The sequence below is a fragment of the Ipomoea nil genome, unplaced genomic scaffold, assembly GCF_001879475.1.
Source record: "Ipomoea nil cultivar Tokyo-kokei standard unplaced genomic scaffold, Asagao_1.1 scaffold1043, whole genome shotgun sequence".
Classification (NCBI taxonomy): Eukaryota; Viridiplantae; Streptophyta; class Magnoliopsida; order Solanales; family Convolvulaceae; genus Ipomoea; species Ipomoea nil.
The window spans coordinates 8,068,950-8,095,020 of record NW_017617471.1 but is presented as its reverse complement, the minus strand read 5'-3'; the positions used below and the strand labels follow the sequence as shown (position 1 = coordinate 8,095,020).

The window sequence follows — 26,071 nt, the reverse complement described above, 5'->3', positions numbered from 1 at the left end:
TTTAGTTTGTCAATTTGGTATCAGAGCAAGATGTTGGCTCTGATACTAAATCAAAACATATGTTCCATCTAAACTAAAAGTCTAAACTGATTGTTAGACTGAAAATTTATGCTTATATATTATGTGGTCAACAATCATGAATGAATAGTAGAGCATGGCAAATATAAGAAGCAGTTAACGTACCACTTTTCCACAATCTATATAGAAATTTTTTTCCTAAGAATATATGGATGGGTCTAACGTAAACGAGAGCATGATTTTTCCTAAACTCAGATATACTGAAAGTAATGCACTGACTTGTCAATTATAAAAAAGTATGTGTCTGTCAAAACTAACTTTGTTTTAATTTAATAATTTGATTCAAAAGAAAGAGCAAACTACATGATTTGGATAATATTTTGATTTTTGACACACTTGCTAGGTTAAAGATGGAGTCAGCGAGTATCTTTTTTTTTTTTTTTTTTTTTTTTAAAGGACATCAACGAAAAAACACGATCAAGACATATATATTTTACAAGTAAAGCATATTGAAAAAGTATTTTGGATAAAAATAGATAGTGAATTTTGAAGCACATATCTCCAATACAAGGAATATGTGAATAAGAAGCATATGTCAACATGTAGTCATGCAAATAAAAGGACCATTTATATTCAAATTGAAAGTCGAGGAGTTTATAACGATAAATAGTAAAAAAATACCATTTCTGAAATGAACTCTCACACACACACACACACACACACACATATATATATATATATATATATATATATATATATATATATATATATATATATATATATATATATATATATATATATATATATATATATATATATAACTAAGTTTATAATTAATTATTTTAATATTATATATATAGATTATGTGCCAAGCACCTTGTGTTCAATTAGCACCTTGGTGGCTCTCCTTGAGGAAAGGTTATAAGATTGAACAGATACTACACTAGATAGTACTCAAAAAAAAAAAGTATAGATTATGTAGTTTGTGTTATTTATTTATTTATTATTTTAACATAATCACAATTTTTGAGTGACGATGAAAGTTTGAGTAAATCCCACTTTGCAACTCTAGCTTGTAAAGAAACACAAAGAACCAAACTAATCAGCTGACTGGTTCAAATCTAGAAAACCAAAGCCTAACCACCTTAAATCACACTGAAAGAGATCGAAGTACAAAGAAACTAAAGTGGAATGCTGGACCATGCACTCTACCCCACTAATGAAAATACCAGCGATCTAGCGAGCCTATGAGCAACAATATTGAAACATAACGCCTAGCAAACATAAAAATAACATCTACTTAGCTGAAACATTAATATTGAACACTTATTTTTATGCATTACGCATTTAAATACTAGTAATATTATAAAGGAATAGTTTGCCATCATAAGCAATGGCAACAAATAAATTGATGCAGACAATTTAAATAATGAATTTATATGACTTTGTTACGTTCACTAATTTGTCAATTCTCAAGCTGTAATTAGCATAGTTATATTGTGTCGGCCGGCTTTCAATAATAATAATAATAGTACTTAACAAATAAATATATTATTTTCTCTTCCTATGCCATTAGTATTACGTAATGCAGTAAGTACAAACCGGCACAGCTCTGTGAAAACAGATTCCATTGGAGCTATAAATCTAGGAAGATATACTATACATATATACATACATACTGTACGTACGCGTCGGCAATAATAACAAAATGGCCGGCGGCGGTGGAGGGGACGCCCGGACTCTGCAAGAAACGCCGACATGGGCGCTCGCCGCCATCTGCGGTGTCTTTATCGCCATTTCCATCGTCATAGAACAAGGCATTCATAAGCTTGGAGAGGTAGTATACATATATACATAAAAATGGAGATTATTATTTCTGAAATTAATTTCTTTTTGGTCGGGTAAAATGGCAGTGGTTCAAGAAGAAGCAGAAGAAGGCGATGATGGAAGCGTTGGAGAAAATAAAGGCAGAATTAATGCTGTTAGGGTTCATATCCTTATTGCTCACTGTGAGCACCACCCTCGTTGCCAGAATATGCATTCCGCCCCATTTCGCACACACCTGGCTTCCCTGCCCTTATAATCGCCGCCGTCTTTTACTTTCCTTTAATGTCACCGGAGATGTCTTGCACCGCCGGTTTTTGGCCGGAGTTGACGACGAGAAGGATTATTGTAGTTCCAAGGTGAGTATATATATATGCATACCAGAATTTTTAATTTTTAAGCTACAAATAAGTTATTAGCTCTTTTCAAAAAAAAAAAAAAGTTATTACTTATTAGCTCTGTTCCACAAATAAGTTATATATTTATTTATTTTTATTTTTATTATAATTTTTATTTACTAGAAACAAAGTGGCTCATTCTACTTAAATTCATTATTATTATCATTTTGATTTCAATGTTTGAACCAAACACAATCTAAATTTCATAGGAAACATTACTTGGAATATTAATTTTGATCTATTATTTAGTTGGTAAGAAATAAGTTGTTGGCAATAATTAATACAAAAAATCAAATTAAATGTCTCTACATAATAAAGATATGTGATGATAATATAGGAATTCTTGTTGCATTTTTTCTTTTTAAATGTGTAGAAAATAAAATACTAAAGGAGAGCAATGAATTCATTTTTCATTTAAAAAAATTTCTCATCAACTAAACAATGTAAAATATATTTTTCCTCATTCTTTTTTTTTTTTTTTTAAATCTCATAAAAAATATTTTCTTGTGAACCAAGTAAACCATTAAAAAATATAATGTTGTCGTTCTTGTATAGTGTAGTGTAGAAATTCCTATGATTCTATGTTTAACTAAATTATATTGTATGTTTCTTTTTACTTAAAGTTCTAGATTGAGAGGTATGATTTTATCGAATATAAATGTCTTGTACTAAAAGGTCACATGTTTGATTTTTGTTAATATACTTAATCGTGATTGCTTGTTTTCAAAGTACAAAAAAAAAAAAAAAATATTGGTAATGGGTAATATTAATGGTGCGAATTATACAGGGGAAGGCATCGTTGATATCGTACGCAGGGGTGCACCAATTGCACATATTCATCTTCGTTCTTGCCGTAATGCACATTGTTTACAGCGTCGTCCTTGTCCTTTTGGGCCAACTCAAAGTGAGTTTTTAAAATTACTATAATTTTTTATTAATATTTCAGCATGCAATTAATAATTATATATCATATGTTCTTTAATTTAATAACTAATTAATCACAATATGTCATGTTATTTAATTGATTTTTTTAATGTTAGAATATGCTAATGCTTTTGTTTATTTAGATGAGGAGATGGAAGGCATGGGAATTGGAAACCTCATCCCTAGAGTATGAATTATCATATGGTAACACTACTTCCCACATTGTATGCTTGTTTTGGAGTATCTATTTTAATTCTTCAAATCTACTATATTTATCTCATTTTACTTTTACTCTTTGTTGTGTTTTTTGATCATTTCGTCAAAGGGTGGAGTTAGACAAATGTCTAGTGAGGGCAAAAATGCATACTAAAATTATATGGCGGTGTCCGGTAAATAGTTGTTAGCTAGGTTTTGACTAGTTGATAAGATTAATTGATTGTAGAAAGATGTTTGGTAAATTAGCCGTTGTTAGTTTATAGCCTGATTACATGCAAAATGACTTTCTCAAAAAGTTATTGCTTTGAACAACTTTTTTAATTTTAGCGTTTTGGAACACTAAGCTGTTACAGAAAGTTAATTAATCAAACACTCATTTGGTGTTTAACCAAGTCAAATAGCTAATAGTGGTCAAACAAGCCAAAATTGATTGATAAATTAATTATGTTACCAAATAGGGTCATGAACAACTTCACTAAACAATTATTCAAATATAAATTTTGTTTTGAATTTTTTTTAATAATTGAATCACAAAACTTGATTACTTAAATTTTAGTAGTATCTGCATTCCTCTCATAAATAATTCCGCATTAACCCCTTTTTAGCAATTTACGGGCCGTTTGGTTCACGGAATGAATTTGGAGGGAATAGAAATGCTATTCCATAGGGAATAGAATAGGTAAGGAATAGAATAGGAATTGTATTCTGTTGTTTGGTTCACTAAAGGAATAGACATTGGGAACTGTATTTCAATGTTTGGTTGGTTAAGGAATAGGAATAGAATATATGTTTAAAAGACATAAATACCCTTGTACAAAAACTATTATTATTATTATTATTATTATTATTATTATTATTATTATTATTATTATTATTATTATTACAACAACTACTATAGATCATCATCATCGTCATATCAAGTGATTAATACTCAAAACAAAATAGTCATATAAATAACAAACTTTTGTAAAGAACATTTAACAATATTCCTAGTAATAGGCATTGTTACCAAACAGAAGAATAGGTCTGTTACTGAAAATGCTATGCCATTCCCAGCCTATTCCGTGAACTAAACGAGCCATTATTATTTAAGTATTCGTCAATCATCATATGAATTCATCGATTTAAATATTATATTGAAAACATTCATCAAATTAAATCGTCTAACAACATTTAGGCCCTATTTGATAAATGAATGTTAGCTGATTGAGTTAGAGAATATCATTAGTTGATAATATTAGCTGATTGTAGAAAGGTGTTTGATAAATTAACTGATAGCTATTTGGTATAATTTCTTTTTTCAAAGAACTAATTGAACAAGTAGCTCTGAGCAGTTTTTTTATTTTTTTATTTTTTTATTTTTAGCATTTTAGAGTTACAAAAGCTGATTAACCAATCACTTATATAGATTTTTTAACCAAGTCAAACGGATAATAGTAGTCAAATAAGCCAAAATTGACTAATAAGATTTACCAAAGACGACCTTAATCAATTCATCTAACAACATGCATTAATCTAGTAAGTTGCATATACATGTATATATTTACCAAGTCGTAAATAAGTTAGATACTAACTAGCAATTTGTCTGCAAAAAAAAAAAAAAAAAAAAAAAAAAAAAAAAAAAAAAAAAAACTAGCAATTTAAAAACTAAATTATCTAATACATTAACAAATGTAAGAAATAAAATATAAATTTTTTACAAATTAAATTTAGAGCATCTCATCAACACACTTTTATTGGTTTTTTGAATAGTGAAAAACTAGGAGGGTAATTTTTCTCTAATGAGATGGCTGATTTTTCAAAGATTTTTTCTCTTACTATTTATGTTTTTTTGTGGGGCCCAAAATGTGAGAAAGAAGGGAAAATAACCGAGCATCTTTGCGCGTGGAGCGCAAGAAGCGCGCCCAACGCGTGTATTTATAAATTCTTTTAATTTTTTTAATTTGTTGTCAATTTTTTTCTTTTTCTCGATCTCTTTTTTCTTGACATCCTCTCTCTTTTCTAATGACACTTCAAAAATCGTGAAAAATCAAGTACGTAACTTATAAGAATGCTATTAGGAACTGAGCAAAAGTGATCCGAGACTGAGATTCCTAAAGTAAACCCACTATACTTATTATACAAACCCATCATACTCATACACCACTAGTTTAAGGTAAGTTGGGGTTGGTCACCTGCCACATATTTTTCTCATAAAAACAAATGATTTTAATTGTTATTTTTTTAATACTTTATACCTATGTCTGAATGAATTCTATTTTTGATTAGTTATATATAAGTTTTTAGTCACATCAGTTGCAATAAAAATTTTTATTAAAAAATTAGCAATAAAAATTTAAAGTTCTACCACACATGTACGTACTCTCAAATCTTACTCTATGATATGATGAGCGTTGATAAATTATTTTCTTCATGTAAACCCCTATAAAAATATCTACAGAAATATTTTAAGTATAAGAATAGAAAATGAGAGTACATATAATATTTTTCAAAAATTTATCTCTCACCTCCCACTAATAAGACTCATAATTAATAAGTGAAGTTGTGATTAATTGTTTGTTCAGATCCGAGTAGATTCAGATACGTTCATCAAACATCCTTTGTGAGGCGTCACTCGGGACTCTCCACAATCCCTGGCATCAACTGGATTGTATGATTCTTTTCTTTTTTAACGTTTTTTTTTATTATTTTTATTATTTTTTTATTTTCTGCTCAATTTGGAATGTGATGAGAGCAACAAACAGGTAGCCTTCTTCAGACAATTCACTGGTTCCATATCCAAGGTTGATTACTTGACAATTCGAAATGGATTCATCAAAGTAATTATTATATTCCTCCCTCATACTTTTATTATTATTATTATTATTATTATTATTATTATTATTATTATTATTATTATTATTATTATTGAGTTGAATTTTACGTTTAACTTAATTGTAGGCACATTTTGCTCCAAATGCTAAGTTCAATTTTTATAAATACATTAAAAGATCCATGGAGGATGACTACAAAAGGGTGTTAGGTATAAGGTGCGTATTTAATTTACACTCAACAAACACATACTCGTAGAGTATGCAAAATACTCAGCTGAAATTTGAGCAAGGAAAATGCAAATTAAACACTAAAAATACTCTTATTTCTAAAATTTCAGCCTCCCTTTATGGTTCTCAGCCACTATCTTTTTGCTCTTCAATATCCACAGTAAGTTTGTTAAATTTCTCACTCTCCCAATTTTTTGTTTACTTAAATTTATTTTTACTACATTTCGAGGTCAGATATTAAATTCGTGAACTCATATTTATAGTAACAAAATTCAAGACCTTTAGTCTTATTTGGTTAATTAATTAATTTCTCATTGTGTTCAACTTTGGTGCAGAATGGCATATAATTGCGTGGATAGCATTATCCCCTCTTGTGGTAAGCCAAACATATATAAGAAAAGTCTACAATGTCGAGTCTTGTATCAAGTAAAAACAAAAAAGTTTTGAAAAAAAGTTAGATTTATATCGAAGGCAAGAGAGATACCAATTGAATAAATTTTCAATCTTTATAATTGGTTAAACTTATATAAAATCACCCGTCTTGATTTATATATGGTAGATACTTGTGTTAACCGGAACCAAGCTTGAGCTAGTGATCATGGAGATGGCACAAAAAATCCAAGACAAGGCTAATGTTGTTAGAGGAGCACCAATTGTTGAACCAACCAATGATTTCTTCTGGTTCAGCAAACCTCAGTGGATTCTTTTCTTAATACATTTCTCTTTATTTGAGGTACATTACGTTATATTGATAATGAGCAATGATCGTTACAAAAATTTAGTACTATACAAAAGTTGAAACTTATATCGATCTGACAATTAATTTCAACTCAATTTGTAGAATGCGTTTCAACTGGCCTACTTCTTATGGTCTTTGGTAAGTAATTAAAACTCTTAACTAGAAGTAACCTATATGTCTTATGAAGTTGTTGCACACACACCAAAATTTGTCAATAATCTCACTAGAGAGCTGTTTTTGTTATTGATGAAGTGGGAGTTTGGAATCACATCTTGTGTACATGATAACATATATTCAATTGTGGTGAGAGTTTGCCTTGGGGTGATCCTCCATGTCTTGTGCTCATACATTACATTCCCTCATTATGCCCTAGTAACACAAGTGAGTACTCCTCTCATCTTTCTTCATGAATCTTTATAAATTAATCGGAATTGTAACTTATAATTGGTAAGCAATTAATCGAGATTCTCGATCTCATTTGAGAAGGCTTCAAAACGTCAACTGCAAACACTACAAAATGCAGCTTTTGCAAAAGTAGCACGCGCTGCTTTACCAAACATGTTTTTTGGCGTTTTGGCATGGTCAAAACGCTAAAAATAGCGAATCCGCCAAAAAAATGACTGATCTGCCATTTACCAAACATGGCCATAGTTAGATATGTAATGATGAACATTGAAACATGCATAAAAGTGATGGATGAGGTTGATATATACATATGTATATGCAGATGGGATCACACATGAAGACTGCAATATTTGAAGAGCAAACAGCAAAGGCTGTGAAGAAATGGCAAAAGGAAGCGAAACAAAGGCAGAAGAAACGCAGAGGATTAGGCAGTCCAACTTCTTCTCCTGCCTTCTTCACTAGTCCTCAAAACACTTGTACCAGCAGGGACTCTTCCCCTTCTTATTTGCTCCACAACTTAAACAACTCTTCATCGGCTCATGATCATCCTATGGGGTATTGCTTCCCACTTTCTCCAAGAAGGTCTTGATACATATATTATTTCATTTTCTTAGCTTGTGTATAACATACATATAGTTCAAATAATATAATTGGACGTTATATACCATCCCAATAGGAGTGCATGGTTAGATGGGCCACAATACAAACAAGAAAATAGTCAAAAGATAAAACTCAGGAGCTCTGTGGAGGAGGTGGTAGACTCTGCATTTCAACCACCTTCTTCCACGACTCCCGGCTTGAAATCTCACTCCACCACCGCCCCACATTCTCCCTCGAAGTGAATAGGTCTCCTTTATCAGTCACACTCACCAAATACTGAATGTTCGGTAGGTGAGAGAGATCAGCCAGTGTGAACTCATCACCCGCCAAGTACTGGCTCTCTCCGAGCCTCTTCTCGTACACATCAAGCACTTTGCCAAGCTTCTCTTCGTTCTGCTTGATCAGCTTCTCATCCTGCTTCATATTCATTCGCGGTGCGAAAGCCAACTGGAATACAAGAGCCGAGCTTGGTGGATTGAAGGTTTGTGACTCTGCTTCTATCCACTGCTCTATTGATGCCTTCACCAATGGGTTTGTTCCATACAGTCCCTTGCATCCTTGGTTTGCATATTTATCGCATATGTATCGCGATATAGCTCTGGATTCTGGTTTTACAAGACAAAAAGAAAGTGAAAATCCAAATCAATGCTACTAAGCTAGTATATAGAAGTATGCAAGTTTTGAGTAGGCTTGTCCATTTGACGATATCCAGATCAATCTAAAGCTCCACCAACACACTACCAAAATGTCCAAATATACATACACTTAATCTAAAGGAGCCCTCAAGGAAGAATTATTCCTACTTTTGCCCATGACTATTAGGTCACTCCTACATTTGGTCTATTTTTACCACATTTGGTGCACAACTATCATTTTCTTCACCACATCTAATCCTTCTCACTAAATCTCCTACAGAAAACAATCATAACATGTCACGTTTCGGCAAATTATACCATGGACCAGGGTCCACCTTGCATTGTGAACCATGGTCCAAAAATGACATTCAGATTATGTGTCTACCGTTAATATATTAATTGCATGTACATAATATGTTAAGTGTCTACAGCACATAATATGTTAACTGCAGAAATCGTTTTGGACAATAGTCCACAAAGCAAGGTGGACCCTGGTCCATACTATAACAATTGTCACATTTCCAGTTCAAAACCATACCGGAAATGAACATCTTGATACCTTTGGAGAGGAAATGCATGGTTTTGAATTGAAAATGTGATGCATTCCACCTATCTTTTATCAATGATTTGGTAAAAATAATAGAGTTATAGATTAAATGTAGAAGTGAGTTAATAGTTGTGGGACTAAAATTAGAAATAATTACCAAAAGTAAGAAGCATTTCAAGGAATGCTAATGGGCAAAGACTCAAATTCTCTAAACACCTTAGGTTTTTCCTTGTTGCAGTGTTTTTCACATAAAAATCTATTCTTTGAACTAAATGTTTGAACTAATTTCACTTTTGGTCCCACGACTTTAGAAGTTCTATCATTTTTGATGCACAACTTTAAATTTTTTCAATTTTGGTGTCTAACTTTGTTATTTTTATCAATTTTGGTCCTTTCGACCAAATTGACTGCGAAATATTGCCGGATTTTACATTTTAGGGGCAAAATCGTCATCCCAAGGAAAGATATTCAATATCTAAACAAAAGAAAAATCATGTTAAGAGAAATATAAGAGTTTGGCAATCGATGCTATAAATCTCATAGATCTGTGTCTAGTTTCTGTCCGTCTTCCCAATTATTCTCATCGATCAAACACCTATAGATATGATTTTAGAGTGATTTTGTTTAGATATTGAAGATGTTTCCTTGAGATGACGATTTTACCCCTAAAAATATAAAATCCGGTAATATTTCGTCGTCAATTTGGTTGAAAGGACCAAAATTGATAAAAACAACAAAGTTAGGCACCAAAATTGAAAACTTTTAAAGTTGTGCACCAAAAGTGATAGATCCTCTAAAGTCGTGGGACCAAAAGTGAAATTAATTCCTAAATGTTTTACTCTTCACAAATCTCCAGCCAAAATGAGACCAAATTAAAACTTCATGCTTCCTTACTATCCATACACATATACATATTGCCACTGTGAAAGCTGCCAGGATCTTAAATCTAGTGAAATTGATGCAGAAATCTACGCAGGAACATAAACAATTTATTATTGGGATTTAAAATTGATTACCGAAGAGAGTGATTTGGTCATCTTGAAATGCCGGTACTTGGCCAAAGGGCTGCTTGAATTGCAACGATAAGAGTGAGAGCAGAATAGAAATGGCGATGGAATTGGAAGAAAAAAGTAGATAATGGTGAGAATTGGGACCTGGATCTTTAGGTAGTCGGTGGTCTTGTGTTCACCTTTGGCCATGTTGACAGAGACGAGTTGAAAGTGGACATCTTTCTCAAGGAGACAAGCTAGAACCCTTGAGACCGCGGTAGAGAGAGGCGGGCCGTACACTTTGACAGGGGCCGCCATTGAAGAAATGCTTACACTGCTACTCTTCTACCTGCCCTTGTTCTTCACATACATCACCTTTCAACATTTCTACCAGTGCCTAGTGTTATATTTCTACACCTTATCCGTTTAGCTAGTTGTACTGCTTTACACCTATATCTAACCTTTTTTTTTTTTTTTTTTTGAAAACACCTATCTCTAACCTAAAACACCTTAATCTTATAAAAAAGAGATTATATGACCTTGGGTTATTGACTATTGCAATTTACTTGTAAAATTCTTTTGTTTAATTTTTTTGCTCGATTTAGTCCTTTAATTACGAAAAACTTACTTAAAAGAGTTATATGTTACATTTTATGTTACTTCACGTCCAAACTAAGGGTATTTTTGTCCTTTCAATGCGTTGGCACTAAATTAGTTAGGTTCAGGTTGAAAGAAGTCAAATCCCCAAATCCATAGGAGGCTCTTCGTCTTCTTTGCAACCCTAGCAAAGAACGACTGCGTCTAGTACGTAGGAAGCTACCAGATGAGAGTATAAGATGGTTAATTTGAGAACTCATGTATTTTATGAGTTAAAATAATGTACTTTATGTGTTTTTTGACCGTAGTTCATACGGTTTGAAGAACCAAATGACCCCTTAAGCATCCTCATCAATTGGTTTTTCACCAATTTTTTGTGGGTCCTAACATCCATCTCATCATCTACTATTTCACACAATCCCAAAAACTTTCACCCCATTAGTTTTAGATTTTTTTCAATTTTTTGTGGACCTACCATTATACTCGACTATATTTTAATTATTTCTTTGTTTATTATTTATTATCATGATAAAAATTATAATTACAATTATTATTTTTTATATTTAATTTAAACATGTCAAAATTAAACTAAATTTATAATTATAAATTTTCAATTCCAATAATATGGTATCAAAATTATATACTACATTTATATTACATAAATTTTTGTTCAAATTTAAAAATTTAACAAGAAAATTAAGCAAGAAAAACTTTTTTTTTTTAAAGAAAAACTCCGATTGTTGCAACGGTTAGCTTAAAATTAAAAATAAAAATAAAAAGAAGATAAAAGTTGGTCGTAGCAATGACCAGCTTAAAAAAGAAAAAAAAAAAAAAAAAAAAGAAGCTTCCTTTCTAATTGACCGCCAACTAGTGGCCACTCTGAAGACCATGCCCTCAAGTGCCTTTTTTTTTTTTTTATATATATATAAATAAAAATCATTCACTCTTAGGGTTGTGCAAACTTCGGATAATTTTTGGTTAACCGACCGAACCGACAAAGTTCGGTTAACCGATTTCGAACCGAACTTTTTTGGTTCGGTTAATGGTTAAATGAATTTTGAAACTTCGGTTAACGGTTAATTCGGTTCGAAATGTCAGTTAACGGTTAATTCGGTTCGAAAGGTCGGTTAACCAAATTAACCGAACGGTTAACCAAAGTTTTATTAATCGATTGAACACCCCTTTTCACTCTTACACGAAGAAAACTCAACAAATAATCAGCATCACCATTAGTTAAAAATCAAGATCAATCAAGATCCCTATTGGGGTTGCTCTGGTTGGGTTCTCTACTTTTGGCCAGTCGTTAGAGCCATAAAAATGGGTTTTACCCGCCGGGTCGATCCGTCCGGTACCGTCGTAGATAGGGGACGGGTTCTTCAAATTTTGATCCACCTGGAGGCGGGCTACGCCTGGGTCACGAATTTAGCCCGCGACCTGCTAATACATATATATACTGTATATATATTTAGTATTTAATACATATTATTTTTTGTGTTATTTTGGTTTGTGTAATTGTGTTAGTGTGTTATAACTTATAGGATTATAGATTTATAGGAATACAATACTAGGTAGTGTTAATGTGTTAGTGTACTGTACGTCTGTACAATGATTCTTTTTTTTTTTTTTTTTTGAAGGATATTGTACAATAATTTAAAAAAAAATTAACACAGTGAAAAAATTGATTGGCGGGCTAGCCCGCCCCGCCAGCGGGCTTTGGCATGGCGGGGTGGGCCGACCACATTCCAAGCCCGCTAAGAGGCGGGCTTTTTAGCCCGTCCCGCTACCAGGACAGGCTTTGGTGTGTTTTGGCCCGCCCCGCCCCGCGAGACCGTTTTGATGGCTCTACCAGTCGTTATATCGTGGACCATAGTCCAAAAACGGCGTCGTTTCTTTAAGTAAAGAAACGACTGCCGTTACATATTAACAAAACACGTATTTTTGGTGTGTTAATTACAAAATGAAACTACAATGTATCTAAAATGAAATTGTCTTACATATTGTTTTTATATTATCAAATGAAACTATAATTGAATTGAAATGAAACTGAATAACAGTTTCACATATTTGAGTGTATATTATCCAATGAAACTGTAGTTATATCGAAATGGTATTGTAGTTGTGTTGTAATGAAATTATAGTGTATATCAAATGAAACTGAATAACAGTTTCACATATTTTAGGGTATAATGTTGAATGAAACTGTAGTTATATCGAAATGAAACTGTAGTTGTATTGAAATTAAACTGCAGTGTATATTGTTCAATGAAACTGTAGTTATACTGAAATGATATTGTAATTGTATTGTAATGAAACTATAGTGTATACAAAATGAAACTGAATCAGTTTCACATATTTGAGTGTATAATGTCGAATGAAACTGTAATTATATCGAAATGAAACTGCAGTTATGTTAAAATGAAACTGCAGTGTATATTAAATGAACCTAAATATGTTATACAAACAGAGCTACTTTATGCGAAATAGATGTCGTTTCTTTTCATTAAAAAAATGGAAAGAAACCTAATAGGAACCAGTACACATGGAATCCAATAAGGGTCTAGGCAAATTATGCTGTGCATCCGTATGCACCATGCATGGTGCATACGGATGCAAAAACGACGTCGTTTTAATAAAACGCGCGTCTCCCCTTAAAAAAAAAAATCAGGTTCGATTCCCAGCAACAACATATGAACTTAAATTCCACAATCGATGAACTATAATTCCATAATCGATGAACTATAATTCCACAATCGATGAACTATAATTCCATAATCTAATCTATGAACTAAAAATTCCACAATGAATGAACTAAAATTCCATAATCTATAAACTAAAATTTCAGAATCGATGAACTACAATTCCATAATCGATGAACTATAATTCCATAATCAATGAACTATAATTCCATAATCTATGAACTAAAATTCCAGAATGAATGAACAATATAATGTTGTTGCTGGGAATCGAACCTGAACTTTTTTTTAAAGGGGAGACGCGCGTTTTTTTAATAAAACCACGTCGTTTTGGCACCCGTATGCACCATGCATGGTGCATACGGATGCACAGCATAACTATTGTAAGGGTCTATAGTGGGCTCATCACAAGGCCCATAACTACATCCATAAAGAATCATTGGTGGAAGAAACAAGAAGGTCCAATAATAATTCCATTCGATAGAGGAAAGTATTATAGTGGCCCATTTCAAGTGGTATCATATCATGGATCGAACACAATGCTTACAAGATTCGAGGTCGAATCATTTCAAGAATGGGAGAATGATGCGGCCCAACATAATGAAGATCCATCAAGAGTACCAATTGAGCCAATCACAAGGCCCAAGTCCAAACAATTAAGACAACTCTTCATTGGTGATATTCAAAGATAGTGGAAATCCAAGTCAAGCCCATTTGCAAAAAAATGAAGAAGAATTCAAAGATTTTTATAATTGTTTAAGTGCTGATTTTGGAGATTAAATTAGGCCCAAATACGCCTTATTATTTTTAGTCATAATTATTTTTAATGGTTTGGCATTAAATAGAAAACACTATTTTGTATTTAGAAAGGATTTCTTAAATCCCTTTCTAAATAGAACTATATTTACTTGCTTTCTAGATTAGGTTTAGGACTCTTTTTCCCATTGTGTTTAGGATTACCATGCTGCCCTATACCTATAAATAGCGCACGTCCATATCAGTTTTGAGGAGGCTTTAATTCAATAAAATTATTAGGTTTTTCTTTATACTTGTGTAAGAAACCTTATGGTTAATTGTGGACTCAATTAGTGGCTAGTCATGGACTCGACTAGCAAATTGATTCATGGACTCAACTAGCAAATTGATTCATGGACTCGAATCAATCTTCTTCTCTTCAACCTTAGATTTAGGTTCGTGGACTCGTTCTTGAATCGAAGGAAACTAAATCTGACTCTAGCTACAGTGAGATTCTTCTAAGTCTTTGAGGATTCGAGTCAAAGAGATTTTTGTGAGGTTTAAGGTATTTTGATTCATCTCTATCTTTACTTTTGAGAGTATTCTTAGACAATATTCCATCTTATTTGAATTTTAGACTAGGTTCAAATCAAAACCTTCCAAGGGGTTTACATACTCGTGGGGCACCTCCCAATGCGATAAAGTTCTTACTAGAAGAGGACAGCGATGGTGTGCCAGTTTGGCGTCATACCTCGGCTATAAACTGATGTAGTTTTGTATATTTTAGATTTAAAAAAATAAATAAATAACATTGTTTTGAACCATGATCCACGATGCTTTGCGAAACGCGGTCCACAGTATAATTTGTCACTTTTGGCCACGTCTTCATTAGTTAAGTCGTTACGGGTATCCGAATCTGAAAGAACCATAGCTCCAAGCCTCCAAGCTAACTGCAACTGTAGAAACATACCCAGATGAACATGATAAGCAGCTGCAGTTTATCATCCTCGTCGCTTCATCAATCCTCAAATCCAAACCAGCTTTTCCAGTTCCAGACCTTGAATGGCCTTAACCAACTTGCTGAAACTCGACGCTTCAAGGTACACTGTCCTCTACGCGCTTCTTCTTTCAATTTCGCTGTTATTCGATTCTTCATATCTGCCAAAATTATGAGTTTTAAACTCCTAATCTGTACAAATTCACTGTTGATTGATCTTATAAGTTGTATAAAAGTATGCCGCGGAAGCAAATGTTTTGGATTGGTTCGTTATCCACATGGAAAACAGACTCCATAATGCTGAGAATTAGGGTGGGAATTCTAGAGAGTGAATCCGTATTGACAGATAAAGAATGTGCCATTCATTTTCTAAATACTCCAATGGTGCTGGTGTGCTGCCCCCTGGAATTGTTTAGGTTTCAGCAGGCACTATCTATGAAGTATTGTGATGTTATAAGAAATTAGGTCTTCTAGTAGACGTTTATACACGTTAATTCCTGAGTTGTGTTCATTTTCTTTATTTGGTGAAAGTTTGTATGAAAACAATTATCTTTCTAGGCATGGTTTTTGGATCAATTTGGAGTTCTTCATGATGGAAAACAACCCTACCCTGGTGCCATTTCAACCTGTATGTTTTAGCTTTCTCATTTTCGTGAGGTATATTTGTTAATTCAACGCTTTTTCAGTTGTCTTGTTTTGTTATTCGCTAAGATTATTATCCATCCATGAGCAGTGGAAAATCTGGCAAAATATGGTGCAAAAATGGTGGTTATCAGTAATTCTTCAAGGAGGGCATCAGTGACCCTGGAAAAGTTAAAGAGTCTTGGATTTGATCCATCTCTCTTTGTGGGTGCAATCACAAGTGGAGAATTGACCTACCAGAACCTGCAGAGGTTACTAATTTTAATTGGAGTTAATTCACTAGTATAAATTGCATCATATTTAGACCAATATTTTGTTCCCAATCTCTTGTTTAATGCAGGGTTTGCATTTTCTTATGATGAAATCAAAATTATCATTTCAAATTGTGAGATGGATGTGCCTCACTCAGTTTCTAGAACTCTATGATTGTTTATGATGAGAATTATTTAGTCATGCCTACAAAGGTTTTAAGTAACGAGATACCTCTTTTGTGATAATTAAACATTTGATTTTTTAACTTATTTATTCCATCATATGACTCAATATCAACACTTGACAACTTTTCTCATTATTTATACATTTATGTAAGCAACTGAATGGTTTCTTCATGACATTTATTGTGCATAGGAGAGACGATCCATGGTTCGCCGCACTTGGGAGGTCCTGCATTCACTTTACTTGGAATGATAGGGGGGCTATATCTCTTGAGGTATGCTAAATTTGTAAGTTTCATTGAAGCCTTAAATCCAACCTGTGAGTTTTATCAGCAAATGTGAGCAGGTTTATTATAATCTAATGAGCAAAGATAAATTTGAAACAAAGTTGAGAAAGTATCATTGAAATTTCGTAATCAATGTTTTCTTATCAATCTCGAATACATGGCGTGCATCTCCATTCCTAAATTATGACATTATGCAATGTTGTAAACTGCACTTATGTCTAGGTTCCGATTACTAAACATGTCGGAAGCACTTTTACTTCAGGGCCTGGGGTTACAAGTTGTGGAAGATGTTCAAGAAGCTGATTTTATTTTAGCTCATGGCACTGAGGCCATAGGGCTCCGTTCTGGAGCTGCACTTCCAATGAAGCTTGAGGATCTTGAGGAAATATTAAAGCAGTGTGCTGATAGAAAAATTCCGATGGTGGTGGCAAATCCTGATTTTGTGACTGTTGAGGCCAGGGCACTGCGTGTTATGCCCGGTAACCGTGTTACTTTTAGAAGGTTTTAATTTTATGTGTCCATACCAGTCTGATAGATTTGTAGCATCTTATATAGTTATATATGAACTCTATTTATCAGTGTATTTGTAATCTACTTTGTCTAACCATCACTTAATTCTTTTTTCTTCCATATTTTCAGGAACATTAGCAGCGAAATATGAAAACCTCGGTGGGGAAGTTAAATGGATGGGCAAGCCTGATAAGGTGATTACATTAATGGAAGTTCTCCACCTTTGCTTGTTTTTGCATTTCTCTTTTTTACTTGCGTGCTTGCATGTAGCAACCATTAGAGCACCCTGAATTATGGGTTATTTTTCAATAATTCTGCAGCTATATATTTCACTAAAGCGCCAAGGATGTGCTAAATAAGTAAATGAACTTGTGTATATATTTGGCATGCCATTGTCATATGTAATTTGCCCCAGCATCTTGGTTTGATCTTGTGATATTTATCATACCAGATTATATACGACTCAGCAATGGCGATGACTGATGAAGATGCCTCTAACTGTATTGCTGTTGGAGACTCACTGCACCATGATATCAAAGGTGCAAATGCAGCCGGAATTGCTTCAGCCTTTATTACCTGCGGGATCCATGCGACTGAACTTGGACTTGGCAAATTTGGAGAAGTTGCCGACGATACTTCTGTCCATGCTCTTGCATCAAGGCATGATGCATTTCCAACGTACATTCTCCCTTCTTTTACCTGGTAATTATTGTATTGCTCCGAATTGCAAACTTAACACGTTTCAAAAACCATAAAGTTCATCTATCAGTATCAACATTTTGTAGCTCTCTCTGTCTGTCTCTCTTCCTCGCTGCACACCCGCATTTCCCTTCTTCTCAGTGTAGTTGGAGTTCAAATAGCTTAAGAATTTATCACTGGAGCAAAATCAGCAACCTATTGTTTTCTGCATTCAGTGGTGTTTCTACAGTTATTCCCAGTGTAAAGAAAGGAGAGAAAACTGTATCATGACAATCAATCTAAATGCTTATGGCTTCTGTTCAGGAGTGCAATTTTATTATATGGTATTTGGTTTAAAATGTCAACCCTTGGTTCAAGTAGCTTATAGGCTTTGCAATCATTATTCTATGGACCATGTCCACAGCTGTGTGGACAATTTGTTAATATACTAAAAGTACATGTATATTATTTGAGTACTGAAAGTACATTATTTCGTATACTATCAAATAATGTACATTCAGTACAAATAATATCCACAGAACAATTTGCCTAAGCCTTGTTTGATAAACAATCTATTGGGTTAGCTTTTAGCTGTTTGATGTAGAGGTGTAAACAAACTGAATTGAATCCAAATAGTCAAAGCTCGAAGTTTGGCTCAATTCAAAAAATTGAAACTTGAACTCCGCTCGAGCTCAACCAAGCTCAAACTCGACTCACTTGAGTTCAAACTGTTCGAGCTCAGTTTGTATACACTCGCTAAAATTGCTGTTAATAGTGTAGTGAAATTACACTATATCTGAGCACTGGATGGCATGAATGGTAAACAACAACATTAAACAGCTACAAGGATAGCAACAATAACCACAGCTGAGTAAAAACAAAACTAATAATACTATGTACATATACAATCAGTCACTGCATGATTGTGGATTGATAAGTCAAAAGTTGAGTAATGTTTTAGTTTAGAGTTAATACTGTGGGGTCTTCCGAGTATAGTGATTTTATCACGTTTAGTCCTAAATTTTTAAATTGAACACCCATAGTCCTTCGACTTTCAAATTGCTACCATCCGTAGTCCAAATTAACTACACATGGTCCTTCAACTTGCAAAATTTAACCAGTCATAGTCCTCCTCGAAGGACCATGATTGTTTAAAATTTGATAGTTGAATTACTAGAATGGTTAATTTGGACCACGAATGATAACAATTTGAAAGTTGAAGGACCACGGATGTTGAATTTGAAAGTGTAGGACCAAACATGACAAAACCACTATACTCAGAGGACCTTAGATGATATTAACTCTTTATGTTTATGTGGAGCAAGCAGTCCAGTTAGAGGGAAGTCTGGTTGAAGTGAAGTGAGGCAAGTTTCGAACATTCACGTCCATAGGCAACATGCGATACTCGATATCAAGCTCCCTAAATATTCTTATCATCTCTTCCAACAGTTGAGCTCTCCTCATCCACCTCTCCCCCATGTCCTGGAAGTTCATCGTGTGCGATAGCCAAATCGACCATTTTATCCTGTTCAAGTCCTCCACGTCTCTCATCACTATCATCGGAGCCGGATACCAATGTTCACTTTTGTTCTCAATGTACCTATGCAAATAAAAGACACCACTCAAATCCTTTTTCATGAGGAGGCAACAAGGCATTATCATATGGTAAATAATAGTGAAAGCCTGTTATGATGAATGAAAAAGGATATAATAAGAAGACATGGATACCTTATTATTTTCTCTTTCATTGTTGCAATCTTTTCCATGGGAGTCGAGATGTGAATGACAAAATCGATTGCATCTCCCATGTCTGGACTTCGGTAGTAATTGCTTATAGGTTTTGTAGACAAGACGCTATTTGGATATGTGATTTTTTGATTGTCAAATCTCAGAAAAACCGTAGTCAGAATATTCATCTCTTCCACTATCATCTAAAACGCCAATTAAAGAAAATTTCAATTCAAATGGGAGAAAAGCCGCGGAAAAAGGGAGAATATGTCATTTGTAAGAAAAATTGTTACCTGAACTCCATCGATCTCAACACGGTCACCAACATCATACGGATGCATTACAAACAAGAAGATAATTGCCTCGAATGTCGTCTTAGCAGTGTTTCCAAACATGAACACCACTAGTAGGACCTGAGAGCTTATAAAGACGAAAAAATGGGTTGTTGCGACTCGAAGTATTAGAAGCCATATGATCACTATGAGTATAGCTACAAGGACATTCAACATCTGATGTAGTTTGTTTACTGCAGTTTTAGTGTCATTCAGAGACAAAGCGAGAGCTCTCCGTTCTCTAAATGCATTGACCTGCAATACACAAGAATGAAATATATATTCAAAATAGCATAGAATGTTTTTTTTAAGGCTCCGTTTGGAAAGTAGGAAAATGACTTTTGGAAAATGTTTTCCGGAAAATTGAGTCATTTTTCAAAAAACATTTTAATTTTCGATGTTTGGTTACACAACGAAAAATTTACCTTTGTGTGTTTGGTTCATTTTTCAGAAAATGAGTAAGAAAATGGTAAAAATTGTATACTTCAACATTTTAATTATGTAATATTTTTGATAAATTAATCCTTTTGTGAATAACACTCATTAAGCCTTGTGGACAATTTTGAATATATATATATATACACAGTATAGTGTACTTATATCACACACACAAACTACATACTATACACACACAAACTATATACTATACATACCAAGCATGAGAATTGAAAAATGACTTCCCCAAAAAAGGAGAAGTCATTTTCCCCCAATTAACATACTTATTTTCCATTGACTACAACGTTATTTTCCGTTGACCTCATTTTCCACCCTCTTGCCAAACACTGAAAACTCAGAAAACATTTTCCAGAAGTCATTTTACGAATTTTCAAACGCACCCTAAATACAACAATTCCGTAAAGAGCAGTATGCAAGGGAAACGAGTTCATAATATGACGAGGGAAAGAACACAATACCACCCAATTTTTTAGAACCCGCTTGCTAATTCCTTTGGCCTCGGTTCCTCCTTCAAAAAGATGCATGGTTTTTGATGCTTCATCCTCCCTCATAAAGCGCATCAAATCCTCTATATAAATGAACCTAAACAATTCAAATAGAACTTTATACTATGACAAAAGAAAAACTTTTAAGAACGGGACCCGACAATACTATGAAGTATGTTGATTTCTTGGGATGAATCGTGGTCTAATTTAGTAAAATCAGAACTTATTTACATATGCAGCAGTTAAAGGCATTTTTGGAACACCGACCTCTCCACATTACATAGCTTACCATTTTCATTCAATGGATTGCCTCCCCAAATCCATTTTCCCCAACCTACTCCCATACTGGCTCCAGGGGGAGCAGCTGCCTCACTCCCCACCCCATCCCATTTATATATATTGTATGTATACAGAGATGAATCTAGAAAATCATTTGAGTGGTGGCGAAGATTATATTACGTTAGAAATGTAAGGACAAAATATCAAACAACCATAAGGTTTGGAGTGAAAATATGGCATGTAGTGACCTCTCTGTGGAGGCGTTGTTAATAACTCTGTGTGCTTCAATGTAATAGAGTCGAGAACTTATGACATAAGCTTAACTCTGTGTGTGCTTCAATGTAATAGAGTCGAGAACTTATGACATAAGCTTTAGGTCGAACAGATACTACAATGTAATAGAGTCGAGATTTGAACTTTATTTACTCTGTGTGCTTCATTAGGTTGAACACATATTACAATGTAATAGAGTCAAGATTTGAACTTATGACATAAGCTTTATTTATTTAACATTAAATTTGGAGTTTAACCAACTAAGCTACTCAATCTATTAGTAATTTTCACATAAATATAGATTTTATATAATATTTAATACTCCCTATGTGCCATTTTATCGGTCCTACTTACTATTCATGGGTCAAGCTAAATCTTTATTCTTTGTTTATTTTCTTTAGTATTTTTAAGTTAATTTTGAATTTTATTTTTTTGTGTTTAATAATACTTTTAGTGTAGTTTCTAAATATATAAACTTTGTATACTAGTACTAAAATTAATATTATGAAAAATTGAATTAAAAATAACTTCATTCAAGCCTCGTTAACCGAACCAAATCCATAAAATGAGACGGATGTAGTACATACATATTGATGGGGATATTGGGTATGGGTTGAGGACTTATTGGGCTGACGTTGTTGGGCCGGACGGGTCCAGGGGGTATGGACGGGGGCACGATTACGACGGAACGGGGGGATGGCCGACGCTGGTGGTCAGAAGGGATCGTCGATTGGGGCGATGGCGCGCCCAACGCGCCTAGTGCGCGAGCTCGCACGGGGGCGATAGCCGGCCGGCGCCGATAGCCGGAGGAGGCCGCCGGCTGGGCGATGGCGCGCCCGGTGCGCGGGCCTAGCGCCCCATCGCGGGGGGTGCGGCGGCGTGCGGTCACCGGCGCTGGGGGTTGGTCCGCCCGGGGTGCGTGGAGTGCGCGGGAGAAGTTGCGGGGGTGTCGGAGGTGTGGTGAACGTGCGGACTAGTGTGCGAAAAAGAGGGGAGTGGTGTCTGAGTATGTGGGACACGTGGGTGTCAGGAGAGGGAAGGGGGCAGGCTATAAATAGGGGCCCTGGATTCTTGGCAAGTGCAACACACAAGACAAGTACTACTGTTCAGTGGTCTTGATCTCATACTCTCAACCCTCATACTTGGGTTTGATTCCTACTAGTAGCATAGTTAGTAATAGCACACCCTCTGGGCTTTGTTTTTTGTACTTGGGCCGCCTACCCCCGTTCTATATGGTGGACTCGGTCCTAAGGTGGAAGACGACCCGCCCCTTGTATATACATAGTTAACTTATACATATTAAATTTACATAAATGTTACTAGAGGATGTGTTAGCTTAGATGGGGAGGTATTTTATTTTTCTCTATATGTTATGGTTCAAATCCTACAAGCATGAATTTATATTGAGATTAATTCGAATTGAATTTTTTATTTATAACATTGTGTTTTTTAAATCGCATTATTTAATATTAATAGTGATATATATTAGTGATTTATAATATGTTCTCTATTCGAACTATTTTATCTAATTAATTATATTTCATATTTTGTGGAATTTTTATTTGTAATATTATGTTTTTCCTCGCTTTTTAATATTAATATTGATATGAGTGTTTTATAATATGTTTTCTATTCAAATTATTTTATCTAATTAATTATATTTCATATTTTGTTTTGAATATTTTTTTAATCTCATTTTGGTGTATTTTAATTTTTTATCCTAATTAACAATATTTATAACTCGACCTTAAGGGTCTGTTTGACCGAGCTTATTTAGGAACTTATAACTTATTTTAAGCTACTAATAAGCTATAAGATCTGTTTGGTAATGTTCTTGAAATAAGCTCGTAGTTTAAAATAAGAGCTTATTTTAGAATGCTACTTACAAAATAAGTTAGTAACTTCCTAATTTTTTTTTTTTTTTCATCTTTGTCTTTATTATTTTAAAGAAATAACATCATTTACCTTTATCAATTAAAATTTTTTTTTCTTCTTCTTTATCTGCAACTTTCACCACAATTATTATTATTATTATTATTATTATTATTATTATTATTATTATTATTATTATTATTATTATTATTATTATTATTAGATGAAGGAGATTGACAACAATATTGTTACTTCATTATGGGAAGTTAGATCATGATTATGCTAATAATTTTATTTCAAAATGTAAAATTTTTTTAAGACAAAATATTAAATTTTAATATGTAAATAAATTAATTTAAATTTTATGAAAATATCATTTTTTGTCTTTTGACATTTATAACTTATAAAAAAACTAATTTTACCAAACACTTTGAAATATAACAGTTAGTTTGACCGCTCTTCCGTTTTCAGCTCCTAACTTATAACTTTTCAGCTTTCGGCTCCTTTTAAGTCAGCTACCTTTTCAGTTAGGTTTGCCAAACATAGCTAAGTAATTTTTTTCAAAATATCTCATTAGTTTTTAATCTTTCATCCTCACTGACGAAGATTTCTGTATCCACCCCTGCTTCCATACTAAAAAATATATTATCTGGTAATGTGATATTGGCAAGCTATTGTATGCAACCGAGATGAACTATAATAAATCTCAATATAAATGCTTACTTGGAGCCAGACTTAGCAACATTGTTGAAAATCTTTTTGGCTGCAATTTTTGCTTGTTTCTCACTTGTGATTTGAACTGCAGACTCATCTTCACCCGTAGACTCTTGAAGCTGCTCGTCCAGAGTCGACAGCACGCCCTTTCGAACAATATTCATCAGCCTCTTCATATTCCAAGCAGATATGTTCTTTTGATTGAGCCTATGCAAATGGTCAATACTGATCCCTCCTTCCTCGTCCTTGTCCTTTTCCCTCTTAGACATGACCCTCGAAAAGGCGGGAGTGGAGCTCCTTGCAGTAGCAGAAGTTGGACTCTTTCGGGGGGTTCCAATAAGCCTTCCACTCTTCGGGAACACGGTTGCCTTAAGGTCAGGGGGCAATGTAGCCCCGGCACTCTGAAGCTTTTGAACCTCGGCCATCATCTTCTCCTCCTCTTCTTGCTCGAGCTGAATCTCGATCAAGGGAGGGCCAGATAGAGTCTCGATCACGTATTGGTTGAACAACGACTCCTGAATTCGATCGAAAAAGGCTGTAACGTGGAACGACATTGCGAGTACCTTAACAAGTAGTGTCTTTAGGAGCCATATGAATGTTCCTACTAAGAGACACACCCAAATTCGAGTCACATAAGGTAATACTTTCCCATTCGTTGCCCTCTCGACTCTCTTATCGAATATACACTGCCAAGCAATCAAGACTAAGCTCAACCAGATACAATTCTGCACTGAATTTCTCAATCCATAGACGAAGTATAAAACCCGTTTTCGCAATAGGAAATTTCTCTCAATGAAGAACACAACTAGCCTTATCCCCCACCCAGACACCATTCTTCCACAAATTAGGACCAAAACCATTAACTCCCATTTCCATAACTCCAGCTCAAAAACAGCCTTTCTCCTTAACAAACCAATTGTGAGAGTACAAATCAAGAGAGCAATTATCAAAACCAAACTCAATAACTGCAGAATAGAAAGTGGGCTAAACTTAATCTTCTTATACTCGTCTGGGAAATCCTCGTCCAAGAAAGGGTCATCTTCATCAATTTCACTAGCTTTACCTAAAATCCCAGATTTCATTGTTACCTTCTGAGACCTTTGGTCATTTTGCTCCTCGCGCGGGTCCAATAGCCTCGACTTCATCCTCGTCGACAAAAGACCGGACTTTCGCCGGAACGAAGAGGTGGAGCTGCACACGACCACCTCCTCCTCCGCCGCCGCCGCAGCGGCATTGGACCGGCGGCGAACCGGCTCGTTCAAGTGTTCATTGAACGACACCCTGACTTCCTTGGGCGAAATCTGACCCAAATTGGGACTCTCCGCCACCCTCGACAGCGGCGACTCAGTTATAAAGTCGAAACCACCTTTATTACTGTTACCGGTCTTAGCTCTCGCCGCCGTATCGTTGGAGAAATCGTAGCTAGAATCTCTCCAGACTTTGTTCACTATCTCCTGTGCATTTCCAGCGCCGCTTTTCCCAAACGCGGAAGACGATGGAAGCAGCTCGGTTTCTTTAACCGCCGCATCTCTGCCATTGATCTTACCGGCGAAGTCGCTGGAATCGACGGCGGCCGGGGAGGGAGAAGGAGAAGGAGAAGACCTCGACGGCGTGGAAGAAGACGAGAGCGGCGTAGCCATGGCCATGGCCGAAATGGGATCTTCCTGAGCTTCGATCTGGTTCAACAGAACTCTGCGCTCGTCTTCCTGTCTGGGAGGGTGATCCGGAGAAAGAGCTTTGAAGGATCTTCTTAGCTTTTCCATTAAAGTAGAAAGTACAGAAATGAAGTGATTATCTTTATCTGATTTTCCAAATAAAAATTAAAACTTTAATGGAGTAAATAAATAGAAATGAATATTTTAATGGAGAGTATTGGAATGCGGCGAAGGCGAAGAAATGATCTATGGGGTTTGGTAAGTATTGAACTGAGTGTTCAGACTGGGATTTTGAGTGCTTTGAAAGCGGAGGAGACAGAGATATGATACCTTCTTGGCTTCTTTTTTTTTTTTTTTTTTTTTTTTGA

General features: G+C 34.6%; 4 protein-coding genes across 5 annotated transcripts; 2 read left to right on the top strand and 2 right to left on the bottom strand.

The window, feature by feature from the left end:
- Positions 1-659: 659 nt before the first annotated feature.
- Positions 660-26,071, bottom strand: LOC109181854 (mechanosensitive ion channel protein 6-like). 2 transcript variants are annotated; one of them, XM_019331794.1, is made up of 7 exons: positions 24,058-26,071; positions 20,884-21,007; positions 19,931-20,224; positions 19,638-19,840; positions 19,217-19,509; positions 1,956-1,961; positions 660-670 (listed from the first exon to the last, which is right to left on the bottom strand). In XM_019331794.1, exons 1-5 carry the CDS (start codon positions 25,809-25,811, stop codon positions 19,221-19,223), a joined length of 2,664 nt encoding a protein of 887 aa, XP_019187339.1. In that variant the 5' UTR covers positions 25,812-26,071; the 3' UTR covers positions 660-670; positions 1,956-1,961; positions 19,217-19,220. The 2 variants fall into 2 exon arrangements, with proteins under 2 accessions (XP_019187339.1, XP_019187338.1); XM_019331793.1 differs by lacking the exons at positions 660-670; positions 1,956-1,961 and adding an exon at positions 18,718-18,864.
- Positions 1,633-8,154, top strand: LOC109181221 (MLO protein homolog 1-like). The gene is made up of 13 exons (XM_019330972.1): positions 1,633-1,855; positions 1,932-2,201; positions 3,028-3,144; positions 3,308-3,368; positions 5,945-6,030; positions 6,125-6,199; positions 6,321-6,409; positions 6,532-6,581; positions 6,757-6,797; positions 6,981-7,154; positions 7,263-7,298; positions 7,413-7,541; positions 7,888-8,154. Exons 1-13 carry the CDS (start codon positions 1,727-1,729, stop codon positions 8,152-8,154), a joined length of 1,524 nt encoding a protein of 507 aa, XP_019186517.1. The 5' UTR covers positions 1,633-1,726.
- On the bottom strand, positions 7,841-10,763 carry LOC109181858 (glutathione S-transferase-like). The gene is made up of 3 exons (XM_019331798.1): positions 10,502-10,763; positions 10,364-10,412; positions 7,841-8,770 (listed from the first exon to the last, which is right to left on the bottom strand). Exons 1-3 carry the CDS (start codon positions 10,652-10,654, stop codon positions 8,298-8,300), a joined length of 675 nt encoding a protein of 224 aa, XP_019187343.1. The 5' UTR covers positions 10,655-10,763; the 3' UTR covers positions 7,841-8,297.
- LOC109181857 lies at positions 15,231-18,268 on the top strand. The gene is made up of 7 exons (XM_019331796.1): positions 15,231-15,461; positions 15,917-15,986; positions 16,092-16,251; positions 16,628-16,709; positions 16,984-17,200; positions 17,361-17,425; positions 17,683-18,268. Exons 1-7 carry the CDS (start codon positions 15,336-15,338, stop codon positions 17,935-17,937), a joined length of 975 nt encoding a protein of 324 aa, XP_019187341.1. The 5' UTR covers positions 15,231-15,335; the 3' UTR covers positions 17,938-18,268.